This window comes from Nesoenas mayeri, assembly GCF_963082525.1.
Source record: "Nesoenas mayeri genome assembly, chromosome: 15".
In the NCBI taxonomy this organism is placed as follows: domain Eukaryota; kingdom Metazoa; phylum Chordata; class Aves; order Columbiformes; family Columbidae; genus Nesoenas; species Nesoenas mayeri.
In genome coordinates, this window is record NC_137559.1 from 13752608 (window position 1) to 13767190 (window position 14583).

General features: G+C 38.4%; 1 protein-coding gene across 1 annotated transcript in view; it reads right to left on the minus strand.

Moving 5' to 3' along the window:
- GRIN2A (glutamate ionotropic receptor NMDA type subunit 2A) overlaps nt 1–14583 on the minus strand; it is a gene marked incomplete at both ends in the record, with an annotated part of 163310 nt that overhangs the window by 65265 nt on the left and 83462 nt on the right. The window contains one exon of the mRNA XM_080353752.1: nt 4825–5417. Within this exon, the coding sequence (XP_080209878.1) occupies nt 4825–5417 (593 nt within the window). The remainder of the gene's footprint in view (nt 1–4824; nt 5418–14583) is intronic.

Genomic DNA, 14583 nt, shown 5'->3' on the forward strand with positions numbered 1-14583 from the left:
GACACCATGCTTGCTCTCAGTTTGATTTTTTTTTTATATTATCACTAAAAAGGGGAAAATGTTCTGAAAGTCCCCAATCTGGTAACTGTTTGGTACCTTCTGCTTTCTAAACAGACCTAACCTGGGAAAAATTTTCATACAGATTATCTACAATTTCTTGACTCACCTCCTCAGTAAACCAGCACCACGTCAGAATCTCTTGGGTGGAGTGTTTTCCCCCACAATCCCTCTTTTGTGAAGTTTTATTTTCAGAGGAACATGTCAACAATTTCATCAATTCAGTTCCTGCTGTTTAATGCAATTATGTGGAAAATGCCCTCATACCACAATAGAGGGCAATTACAGCACATGAATTCTTGAAGTGCAAATATCTAGTTGGTAATGTTTAAAATCTGCTCCTTGGCACTCAGTCAGACTTTGTGTGTCCCCGTGTACCAATCCAACTGCTACAAAGCTCTTCTGGGCCTCCTGAACAGAAAGCATCACTACACAAATTAATGAAGCTAAGTGAGATCCTGCCACTGACTTTTTTCCTTGCCTTCAGTATCTTTTCTCATTCATTTTTTCATGTTGACAATAATAATAATTCCTTGCAATTCAGAATGTCTTAAATTAGTTTTAATACCACATCTAGGACTGGCAGCCTGGTCCTCATTCAGACATGCTTGCCTAAACATACTGTGCCTAAATACACTGTCAACCCTGGAAATCTGCTGCTTTCTTCATGCCTTTGGCCATTTGGGTGCATCAGCCAGCTTGGAGTTGGTGTCTGCAGAGCAGCACTTGCAGTAGTGAAGGAGAAAATTAAGCAAATCCAGCGGCATGCAAAAACTGAAACTTCAAGCTTTAAAGTTACCAAAAATGAAGCACTAAAGTAAAAATGCTTCCAGACAAGTTGTCTCCCTCCAAAACACGTGAGACTATTGAAACCTGGGTTACCATCACGGATCGTCACCCGGGATGTGATGCACCCCTGGGAGCGCATCGGGGCTCCAATGGAGCTGCAGTGGGATCTCAAAATGGGAAAGACAAACAAAGTATCCTGGAGAGCCTTAGGTGAATGTAAATAGCATTTGGTTTTCTGCACAGTGAGTATGTTACTAGTGAAAAAGCATTTTGCTTCATATATAATTAGTTGAATAATGATACATCTTCAATCATACAACAAAGCAGATGATATTTATCTTTCCCAAGTCTTTTGACAGAACTCAAATGAACAAATCCTCTGTAAATTGGCTGCTGATCTGTGTGCAGGAAAAGATTAAACAGATTTGCTGGATTATTCATCAAACCGTTGCGTCCATTTAATACCTAATTTTGCCCGTAAGAAAAAGAAGAAAATTTATCTGTCAGTACTAAAATCTGAATCAAAATATTAAACTTGATGAATCAGGGTCAGCTAATAAATGTGTAGCCGGCCCTTTGGCCATCACATTGCTTCTGCTCCCTGGCTGGGTGGTGGGGCATAAAGGAAACTATAGAATCATCAGATGTCCAGAGTTGGAAGGACCCACAAGGATCATCGAGTCCAGGTCCTGCCGGTGCATGGGAAGGGCCTGGGCAGCTTTCTAGCCCTGCTATCAAAGTAAACAAGTCTCTAAACCCTGCCTATTATTTGGTTGTATCTGGAAACTCAATATATCTAAATAAATGTCAAGACTGCATGGTAAACACCTGACCACCTACAGATAGACACATCTTTTTGCTTTTCAGGATAACGACAACAGAGCAACAGCTTTGTCCTCCCCATCCCTCCCTGCACAGATCAGAGTGGTTGGAAATGTGAAATTTATTTGCTGGGGTTATGACTTTTACGCACATCATGAAGACTTTTCTAGACAAAGCAGGAGCATTTCTATTCACAAAGCAGCAGCATTTTCCATGACGACTGGCAGGGTGATTTTGTTTTGCTGTTTGTTTGCTTACATGTTTTCTTTTTTTGAGAGTGAGCAAGCGTTTGTTCAACTGACATTGCATTAATGAGCTGCTAATTCTATCTATCCTGCTGTGCTAGTGCCAGTATTTTTGTCTTGGGAGAATCTAGGTCTTACACAGATGAGAAAATATTATATGAATCAATACATATATATGTATATATGTTTGTGTGTGTGTGTTTTTAATGTGTCGACAAGGATCCCTGTATTTTAAATCCTTTATTCACAGGGAAAAACTAGTTTTCCCATGTGTATCAGAAATGAACACTGATCAAATCATTCCAAACACTAAAGCAAACCTGATTTTTTCTGGGTCTATAAAGCCAATAAAAGCATCTCAAAATTGCAATGACAGGGGATGGATAAATTGTGCGCTTCAAAACATATATATCTTCAAACCAATTTAATACACAAAGAATTTGAGAAAGAGAGAGGAGGAGCTTTCACTTCATGGCTTTCTTTACATAGAATTTCTTAATAAATGGAGATGAAAATCATTATCTAGATGGGAAGTCATACATAAAGCATTAGCAACCTCCATTTACAAGCAAATTAGCTATTATGGCATCGCCTTAGAACACTATATTGGGTTTAAAGCTGAATTAGACTGTCACTGTAATAGATGGAGTCTAAAAATCCTCCTTCTTTGCTCCATTCTGGAGCTTGGTTTTGCTCAAACATCACCTCCCAGAGCCTCTCCCCTGCTCCTCGGCTCACAAACAGCGTCCCTATTCCCCAGCGGGGATTTCCAGCGCAAACAGGGGACATGGTACCACAGATCCCTGGTCCATCAGGTCTTTACAGCTCCTTGAGGCCTCTTCATCATCAGGATGCTCCAAAACCCTTTGGGGTCAAGTTAGCTCCTTAATACAGCATCATATACATTTATCGCACAGTTTAAAATACACATCTGTGACCTGAAACTGCAAAGACTGCATTTCAGAACAAACCTCCAATTTAGGCATTGATTTGCCATGTGAGGGAGAAACCTACAATTTAGTGCCGAGGATAAGAAAGTACAATGAATTTATGTAATTCACCTTGGCATGGAGAGACTGGTCAGCTCCCAGAGATTACTTAGCACTGCTAAATGCTGCTATATACTTGCTTTTCTTGCAGATTATATGTGACAAGAATAGTCTTGGGGAGTTATTACATAAGAAGGACTATTTAAAGTTTACTCATTTTAGTGTAATTCTAACATTTCTAAATTCAAACCAGCTGCTGCTGTTGCTTCTGGTGGTGGAGGAGCTCCATGAATCTCTGATACAGAAAATATATTCTAACTTCATCGCTCAGTGTTTTGCATTGGGAGGTGACTTTATTAACCACATTACAACTTCTGCTATTGATAATTTCCATATGCACCAAGCACTGCACATTGCAGAACATCCCGGTGAACTCTAATCTCACTGCCCTACCACACACAAGCCCTATCCTTCTAGTTGTACAGATTTACTGAGAAAATAAAAGATTTGTGAAGAAAGACAATTTGTGCTGAACCCTGAATACCTAATGCAAGTGTACACCAGCGTATCACCAAAACAAAGGGGTCCTTTTCAAAACAGGTTTAAGTTTTTGTTGCCCGTCCAACTGAACCACAGTATTTTAAACAGCAACACTTCTGACAACAGAATACAATTTAATTTCACCAAAAATGGTGTTTGAATATTAATAGTGAACTTCTTTCTTTGTGCAGATCCCACTGGTAGGGCACAGAATTTGGTTAAAGGGATGCCACCAGCTTTCGCTTTTATTTGGTGGTGTTGGCAAATGCATCAAGACAACCCACATGAGGATCACACACTGGGATTATTTGGCTTTTAAGGGAGCTTCTGAAGAACACTGTGCACAAAGATGCCATTTTCATGGAAAACAACTGTTCCAGGACATCATATGGCAATCCACCCCTAATCTAAATATAATACGCACCTACATCTCAGAACATAAAAATTGTTCCACAATCTCTTATATAAAATGAGCACTGACTTTCCTTCTTGTGCCAATTCCATGCTGCTTTTCTGTAGAAAGTACTTCATCTGTGTTATTTGGTCAGAACAAATTTCATAAATACTGCTTAGTAGCTTCCAAATGAGATATTGTAAAGAGCTATTAAAATACATGCAAGATTCCCTTTACTCGCTCTCAAAAAACAGATTAAGAAATATATTACTGTGTGACACATATGATGCAGCATTTTGTATAGAAGTAATCAGGAATACCACATCTGAAAGGGATAATTAAAAGGCAAAAAAAGAGCAAAGAATCCAGATTTAAACCTTGGCAGTTCCCATATGACAAACTATTTTGAGAAAACATCCATGTCAACTTAGATTAATCCAGATTAATTTTTACAGTTATTCTAAGACAGGTGACAAAAAGAAAATCCTCTCAAGCAGAAGTGATAGATTTCAATCATTAGATGATAAAAGCTGCCTAACTAATCTAATACTTCTATAATTTCCAGGGACACCTGTTTAACGCAGCACATCTCTTGTTTTCTAAAACATTACCAGGTTCCTGCTGATGCAAGAGATTCAGGCACAGCCTCCAGAGCATGTTGGCAATTTTGCCTCACAGTTGAGGTACACAACAGCACAATTTTATTCACTCAGCTTCATACCCTCTAAGACCAACATCTGTCACTGTCCACATCAGATCCAGAGCAGTATTTGTTCTCCACAGCACAAAACATCAATTCTATGTGCGCAGTTATCAGCGCAGCAAATCTATTTGCACGTTCCTTTGGAACGTCTGAAAATCATTCCTTAAAAAGTGCATAAAGGGATTAACAAAAAGCAATATTCTCCTTCAAGAAATATCTAATGCCGATAGAATGGGAAATTACCATGGTTATGTAGGAAAAGACCCTCATAGCAATAAGCCTTACTTGTGCAAGGTGTGAGACGGCCGGTCATTTTTCTCCAGTTGCCCGTAGCAGCTGGTTTTTGCTTCAGGAATGAAGGAATATTTTTCCAGCATGGCTGAGGCAGCAGTGGCAATAATGCCAAGGCCGTCTCGTACCCGAGCTTCTAAACTGTAGTCCCATTCATCGTAAGATGCTGAAATGAGTCCTGAAGGGAACTCCTTGGGAGTGATTTCTGTGTTGCCACTAACCAGGCTGGGAACTATCCAAAAGAAATCGTAGCCAGTGAGGCCCAGGGAACGAGCCTCATCCAGTATGTAGACAGCTTCATCCTTGGAACAATAGAGCAGGATGACGGATGAATGGATTTTCTTCAGCTGAATTTGGGTCTTGGCATCTCCAAAGGCGGTATCGAGTATGATGACATTCTGCATGTCCCAGCCCACAAAACTATTTTCCACTGTGGTCTTAATGATGTTGATGAAGTCCCGGTATCCAGGGAAGGTGGTGGTCACCAGAGAGAACACGTGCCAGTCATAATCCTGCATGATCTTCAGCATGACGATGGCTTCTTGCTGGATGGAAGCCCCAAACTGGAAGAACGTGGACATCACATCCTAGAATACCAAACACATTGAAAGATTACTAATATTGTACAAGCCTGGAGGGAAAAGAATCTCTAAATCTTCTTCTCAGTTTGATCCACCAAGGCTACCAGACCTTCGTTGCATTCAAATAACTTCCTGTGCATTATCATATTTATATTGTTAATAAGCAACATCAATCATAAGTAAGTTAATTAAAATATTTGCCGAAAAGTCACAAACAGATATTTACATAGGAAATTTCTGAGTGCTTGATCACTTGAAGAGCTCATATCAGTAGGTACTGACAAAACTTCCCAGAGATAGCCACCACTGTCAAACATCTCCAGCAGGTAGCTTTAGATTCACCAAACCCGTTAGGAATGTGACCCGGTAAATTCATACCAAGTTTTAGTCACAATGGAAATAAACTGCAGTGCACATGCTGTATGTACGTGAAGCAGCGGGTTCTTCCAGCCCTCATGTCAGAGGGATCTTCAATCCCACAGGTTCACCGGACTTGGTAGAAGCTGCCAAAGTCCGCACAAGCAGATTTATCATGGGCTCTGTGCTGATCACGCTCCATGGGGAGCAGACAACCCTTTGCTGCCCAGTGTAGGATGAAGAGGATGGGGCTCCAGGGACGAGCAGCAAGGTGCCTGTGTCCTCAGGAAAGGACTTAGTGGAGGTAAATTCAAGCAATGGCTGCCTGACACAGCTGTGCTGTCAGTTTGCAAGGGAGCCTGTTTCTAATATTTGTTTTAGGCTTCTACAGTAATCATAACATTTTATACAGCATAAGGATGGGTGCCTCTTATTTTAATAACATCAGAAATAGGCAACACAATAACATATTTTGTTGGCACTAAATTTATGAAAATTTTCATTGGTCTAGTTTTACCAAGTTGCTGTAAGATTTAAATTCATTTTTGAATTTTGCATTTTAGGTTTATATACATCATAATTATTAACAACACAGAAGAAGCTATATAATTCTTTGTTTTTATTTTACTTCAGTAGTGGCAGCTGATGTGCATCATTTTCAGACACAGAAAGCACAAAATCCTGATGGAAAAAAAGAGTTTAGAATTTAAAAATAAGATATTATCCATTCAAGATTTCTTATGCAGCCTTTACAGGAAAAATACACAAGGTGATTTTAATGTGAAGAGTTTTATGAATATGGTTGCAAACTGGTATCCTATTTCACACTTGCAGGGAACAGAAACAGATTAATTGACTTGGGTTTCATGGCAAGGTGATGTTAAACATACAATTATCAGCAAGAAAGGTAAATCAGCTCTACAAGTTCTGTATTCTATCTACGGAAATCTATGCAGAGCAAATTGAGTATCTACATATTTTTTTAATAGAAGATGAGGGGTGCTATTACTTCCCAAGTGTTAAGAAAGGGTTTTATATAGCTTGACAGCAATAAAAGTCTTACGACTTGCGTCAGACCACAAAGACTAATATTGAAGGCACAAAATACACACGACTGGTGGCAATGAAACTATTGGCCACGGCTTTTTTGGTACCTCCAAGATAGTTTTTTGAATGCCAGTGCCAGATCTGCAGTGGTTTGGGGTTAATTACAGATGTTCTAAAACATATTTGGGAGAAGAATTGAATTAAGATTGATTGCCGAATGCATCTAGGAGCTATTTTCTGGTGACCTGATGTGTACACTTAAAAATAAACAAAGAAACAAGCTTTTCATCTGAAGACACAGCTACAGAAACCCAGCACACAGAAAATCTGCTCAAAGTCAGCATCTAATGGTTTCATTACTGATTCACTATTAAAAAGTAAATTAGATATATGGAGACAACACCATGAATCCAAGTTCGCTGTAACTTCCTAACTGATTGTTAAAAAATATGGGAATGCAAAAATCAATCACTTTTGTTTTCTTCTCCAGCTTTTATGTTGGTTTGTTGTTTTTTTTCCACTTGTGATTATGCTAGCTAACAGTAAAAATAAGTCATTCGCAATAAATTAAATAGATTCTTTCCAGCACATCCTTCTACTCTATCGCATTTCCATGGGATACATGGCTACTAATGCAGTGGAATAATTCCTTCAAACAATCCGTAACCTGGGTCCTTTGTACACCAGAAGGAATTTCCCACAGAAGGTCCCTGCAGATGAAGCGTTTGAGGGCAGAGACCAAGGCACGTGGGCATTTCCAGCTGCCACCCAACCCCTCCATCGCATTTTTAATCCAGCACAGCCCTTGGCATCTGTCCTGGCCATGAACAAAGGTCTTGTGCACAATGGCCTGTGGCGTATTGCAGGAGCCTGACAACACAAGGAGAGCACTAAAAATACCAACCTGCCTTTTCTAAACATTTCCTTAGAAAAGGAGCGTACAAAAGGAGTTTTGATACAACATTTTTGTACAGTTCCCACCCATAATGCATGAATCCTTTCCACATAATTGTGAATGTCAACTTGAGTCAAAAATCAGGTAATTCTAATGAATTTGTGATCAGAATGGTGGAAAAAAAAATGTAATTATATGGTGAAAACACCATATAACTTCTCAGCTGAAGAAATTCATGTAGCTCCACTGACTGCACGTGATGTTTTTATAGAGGTGAAGACCTGACTGTATGTGTTTGCGATGAATTTGAAACAGATGGAAGATTAAAAGGATATCGTAGCCTTAGGAAGTTCAGCAGATATCTAAATGCCTACAAGGAGAATATTCAAGGACATATTATCTATTAAGTTTAGGGGGGAAATAAAATGTTTATTGAAAAAATAGCAAATAACTAAATAAAACTATAAGAGACTCAACTATTGTATCCTTAAACATCTACAGAACTGTTCATTTTGGGGTTTTTAAAGCTCCACATTTGTCTCAAAAAGCATCATTATTCCTCTGCTTTATACAGACCTAGTATTTTGCTACACACATAGCGTTTAAGTTGTACTTTTCTGTATTCAAAAGCAAACTAAATTGATATTTGTAAAAAAAAAATAAATCCAAATTTATTCAGTTATTTTCATTTAACTGTCATCTTGCCATCTATCAAGACATCCGTCTAAGTCATTGCTGAAGTAGGAATAGATGTAATACATCTTTACATCAGAAATATGTTTATTTTCTTTCTTCAGCAGCCCCACTAGTGAGACTATTGGTGGAGGATGAAGGGAAGCTGCACCCCCTATCCCATACAATAAACTTTTATCCAAAGGAATTCCACACACAAATCTCAAAGCATGAAAATCCCAAGGATGTTACACTGACAAGAGCAAAAAATTAGTTAGAAGTAGTTGTGGAAATGATTAAGCAATGCTTTCTTTGATTTTTCTGTTCTAGCTTCTTAGCTGGGTTCTACCACAGCCACATAAAGAAAAACAGCCATGAAAAGAGAAGGAAAAGAACAAATGAAGAGGTTTTGTTTCCTTCTGTTTTGCACATGAACATACAGGTTATAGCAAAACATCTCCCCGTACGATTCCCACCAGAAGAAAGCAATCCTTTGACTGCTTCTTGCTTACCATTATTGTTCAATTTTGTATTAAATATAGAATTCTGTCATTACCAGAGAAGGGCACTTCAGAGTTCCCATGCTCATGCACAAAACAGCAGCTCTCCCTGCTGCTGTCATTTCATAGATTAATACATTAGAGCAAGTTGCTTTATAATTAGTGTACTGCGTCTATAAATCCATCACTATTGTCAGAGTTGCACATTTCACTTCCTCAGTTCCAAAAAATTACAAGAATATTTCCCTCCAAACATCCTCCTCAGCTATTTCCATGACATCTTGTTTTCCCAGTTCCAGTTTTTCCACGGGATCAGCAGCTGCTGAGGGAAGTTCTGCCAGGACTTTACTCCTACTCAGGAAAAACCTGCAGCAGTTGATTAGTTAGAGAATGTTTGTTATCCATTATAAACTAGTACATATTTTGCTACATGAAAATGAAAAGCCAAACCAGAACAAAACAGGGGTCAACATAAGACCAAATCAATTTTCCACTTGGCAGACTTGTCGAGGACGGTTGTTTTGCTGGTAAGACAGTATTATGACAGGGAGCAAAAACCAATCTGAAATACGGTTTAGAAAGCAATCCAAAGGATGATTATATTCAGCTAGACACAAAATTATAATGACAGGACTGCAAGTAGGACTTCAAACTTATCTTAATTACTTAATTCTTACTCACTTTTTATCTTCCACAGAGGCACAGCAAAAGTGATTCTTCTCCTATTTTACACCACTGTAAATTCAATATTCCATTTTTATAACAGATTTAAGGCAAGTGGTGCTAGGTCTATATACACAGTGCAAGCTGATTCCTGTTTAATGAATTATAGTGGTTATTTAGCATTTTTATGAAGACAGGAAAAACTGAAAGTTAGGAATTAGTCATGAATTTAAGCTGACTGCTTTTGCATCACATCAAAAATATACAGAAGGAAATGATTTGTACCAATCTCAAAGTAGGTAAATAATGGATCTTTCAGTGTCTTAACTTAGTACCATTTTTCTTGGATTACTTGAAATAATGTAATGCTCCCCAGGTAAATGTGAAGTGAGTTGTACTCAGCTGTCATTAATAATTTGGTTTCAGCCATACAGTCTTGCTTTGCGGTACTGTACAGCCCCACGAAAAGCTTCCCGTAAATGCAAACGCTGAAGCGGAGGAGCTGAAAGGAAAACCTTGCCTCCCAAGACACCCTGCACGTTTCTAAACTCTTGAGTTCTTAAATTCCTGCCTCTATTCATTAACAGTGTATAACATGCAATTCCCAACACAAACATCTCACTGAGGCGCCCAGGGAAAAAAACACCCCCGTTAACACCATGGGAGCAATTTGGGGGGAAATTATACAAAATTATGTACTTTCAGGCAAAGCCGAGCAACGTGTGAGGGTGGAAATAATTTAGTAATTATTACCAACAGCAGAAAAGACTTGTTACCCAAGGACTTGTCCTCTCCTGCCTCCCACATGGCAAAAACATACCTGACCCCCACCTGCAGGGTTCTCTGCCGAACCCCACATAGACCCGTGAATGTGTCTCACCATTTGTCATGGAGAAGACTAAGGCCTTCCAGCAGAGCTAGAAAAATGATAGAAAGTTTCTTTCTACTTCCTTTAACTGGTGCAAATGCAGAGCCAAGAAATATATAAAGGTCAACAAAAAGGACAAACCAAGGCCTTACTTTTTATTTTAAAAGTTTGCTCTGGGAGAGGAATACTCAAGTTAGAAAAGGGCAGCAGCAGACAGGGGAGTACATTATGGCTTTCCGACATCTGACATGTCCCCTTTTATTATTTCAAGGAATAAATATCAGAGAAACACGAATTTGAAAGGTTAGCACCGGCTTAATCAAGCATGTTCTTTCCCGTTTCCAGAGGGAGTCCGCAAGGATTCATTTTGCAGAGGCTTCTGTATTTTCAGGTCATGGTTTCATCTTAAGAATTTTGCTAAAGAACGGGTAGGGTTTGGTTTGTTTTTTCTTTAATGTATCCATTTAATTTTATACTACCTGTTTGACTTATCTGACCCTATAAGAGTTGAAGTTGGTCCCTATTTCTTCTATACCAGAATAGCAAATAAACAAACACAAAGGAATAAGAACAGGGTTTCTACAGATCATTGTGGAGTCCACTCGTTTTTGATCTTTTACATTCTTCAAATAATAGACTGTCATGTCTAATGAATTAAAATAACTCAACATGCCATCTGAGTGAAAAAACATAATTATGGAAGACAAGTAGTTTTGCAGAGAGCTCATGAACCATTTGCTGGGCTGGAACACGCTCTCTGGGTTTCCATTCATGGGTTGTTCAGTGTTGGAAATTGTGGTGTATCGGTCTGAGCTCCCATTCAACCAGGACAGGCAAGTGAAAATGCTTTCAAAGGCTTAATTGGAGCCCACATAATTTACCTCTAGAAATATAATACCACAAAGACATGGGATGAATGAAGGATACCACCCAAATTAGCCAGCTGATAGGTCTCTAACAAATAAATAAAACTGTTGGTATACAGAATACCTATCCCCACTGTCCCACTCTCTTACATTTGCACTGGCCCATTATTTGCCAGTGTTCACATTGTTTCACACCAGTGTTGAGATACTACATATTTTACTACCAAAGCACTGTGCTGGGCTGTGTGGAATTTCTCACCTTCCTCAAGTTTCAGTCTATGACTATAGAGAATTATCTATCAAATCAATTAGTTAATATAGCTGAACCACATCTGCTCCCAGAAGGCCATCAGAGATGAGCTTCTCTTGATTCATGGGCAATTGGGGGAATTTTAATGGATATAAAATCAAAGCACTTAGTTAACAGTGAGTCATATTACTTTTTGGAGCAGACAGCTAGTTCTAATGATATATCTTCAAAACAACCCTGCTGTTAATTGCCATGTTTACTGAAAACAACCTTGTATATGGGGTTTAACTGTCTGGTTTCAAAATGAGACCTTTCTAGCAGGTTTTGGTACAGGCAAACTTTAAACTTTACTACCCAAAAGGGTTACGTCATCAGTCTTTAAAAAGTGCAACAGCCACATTTTGTCAGAGTAACAGATTTTTACAGCACTTGCCTATTTTTTTTAAGCAGTCATCAAAATCAATTTTGCTCTACCCCACTCGTAAGTTTAAACATGCACACAAATTATTGTGAACCATCTGCAGAATCTGCTAGAATCCAATTTAGTTGACATGTTTTTGGGTACCCACTAAACTAAAACATGTCTATTTGCTAATATTTTTTCAGTTTAATGGTAGTATTTTAGCAAAGCAAAATTTCATGTGCTTACATTGCTCTGCCGTGGAATCAAAATTTACATTGTTTGAGTAGCTTATGGAAATTTTCAAGAATTGATGTTATGATAAATTTTTATTCCAGCCACTTGGTATCTAACACACTAATCATTTAACTATAAAGGTGATATCACAGGGTAATTTAGATACGTAGCTTATATCCCAAGCCCATAGGAAAAGTGGTTCAGAACAAGGACTTAAGAGTTGTTGAAGACAAGTCTGATTCTGTGTTCAAATTTTCTATCTCATATAGTACAAATATTGCACAAGAAAATTCTGCACGACAACCTGCTTACAGCAATATTTGCAAAAGGATTTTCATACAGCTTTAAAACCAACACCATCCAAACTATTAATCCTGGAAACAGAATCAAAACTTTACTTACCCACAACAACATTTCAATATGCTATGGCCAGGAACCCAGCATTAGATCCAGAATTAGTAACAATTTATCATTTAAAGGCAGTTGAATCAAGTCAAAGAAACTGATTACTTATAGTATGTATTGCATGTGTGCATAAATGCCATACAGTATCTAGAAAGATATGCATATTAAATATCAATAAAATGCCTTAAGACATCATCTCCTTATCTGAAAACATTTGGTCCCAACTGAAGGCTAAAATATTTCTCACTTGTGTTGAGATGAGAAGCCAGAAAACCATTAACTAAGTCATTTCCATAAATCTACACTTAACAAGCAAAAATGAAGGCAACAAACAACCTCCCCCTCCACCCCCTTTCACCAAATGGTGAGTATAAAATATTAAGTAAATAAAAGAAATAAAAAGTAAATTTAATTTCTGACTGTGTGGTTGTAACAGTGTTTTTCCTGGGACTCCTGGACTGGCCAGCCCTGTGTACCTGGGCTGCTCCAGCAGCATTGGACTCAATAGCAAGGGGCATAGCTGGAGAGGACAGACAGACAGACAGGAAGGAAATTTTTTAAGATAAAGGTTAAACAGAGTTCAAGGAGCCATTCACAGCAGCTTTCCATGGCAACAGGGATTTGTGGGGTATACTCAAGTAGTAGAGGAAGATGATGATAAAATGAGAGATTCAAAACTCTTGATCTCTTCAAGAAGAAATATGCATTTTGTGGGTGATAAACAAGAGGTTGAAACTTGACTGACCTGCCTTGGAAGGCAATAAATAAATAAATAAATAAATAAATAAATAAATAAAAAAAACACAAAAACATGGTAACTTATCCAAAGCAGAATCACAGAATGGTCAGGGTTGGGAGGGACCTCTGGAGGTCATCTAGTCCAACCCGCCCACTGAAGCAGGTAAAGCATGTGTGATGCTTTTAAATTCCTCTAGAAGGAATGTTTCAAAATAGTGTGCTCCTCTGCTCTTACATACAAGTAGCAGATTTGAAGAAGAGAAGGTACTCAAGGGAAATTCCATTTATCCTTTATAGTCTCCTCTTTAGGCATCATCTTTGGCCTGTGGGCAAAGCTACAGCAGCTCTTCTGTTATGCTAATAGAAACTACAGGTTTTCTCAAAGTGGGTCAGCCCGTCAGTCTAGCAATGAATGTCCTTTGCCATTGTACATTTAAGAGCAGCAGGTCAGAAGCAAATTCAGTTACACAATTTCTGATATCTATGATCTATATCAATATTTACATATCACCCCAGCTTAAGGCAAGAGGGCAGCGAACTATATATCTTAGAATGAATCCTACTGATATGAACATAGCCCAAAGTCCACTACCCATGGATGATATTTCGCTGGTATTTGTTGCAGAGCCTTCAAATAATCACAGCTGAAATCACCAAACAAAATACATTTGTCCCAAAGCAGCTGCAAAGTCTCCAGCACTCAGAGTTATGACATCCAAAGGAGAAGGGACATCAGAAGAATTCAGCTGTGGGCAGAATCTACAGCTTTACAATATCAATGTGCCAACTAGAGAAGGACAAGAGCATTTAACATTGCATTTGGGGACGGATGGCAGGTAAGGTAATGTAACAGAGATATGGAGACAAAAGACTCTGTTGCACCTACTTTTTCTGATTCTACTCCTGTGGTTCCAGACCTTTAATTTAAATGTGCATCTTCTTTGGTGCATTCTGTTTAAGGATGCATTTACTTACAAGAATAACACATGTCAAGAGATTTACTGAGCATTGTTCCCATGAGCAAGTAATATTCCGGGCAGAAAAACTTTAGCACCATATATTTAAATTACTGAGATTTTATGTGTGCAGTAAAACTATTTCTTCTATAAAATCGCTTAGCCCAAGTTACTTTTCCTTAGTTAAGTGGAGGCAAAATATCTTGAAGCATGATTCTGCTTTACAGTAAATATCAGATGGAAAACATAACTTCAAGAAATGTTCAAAATACTACGTTTGGGTCCTTACAAGGCATAGACATTTTTTCTAGAAATTAT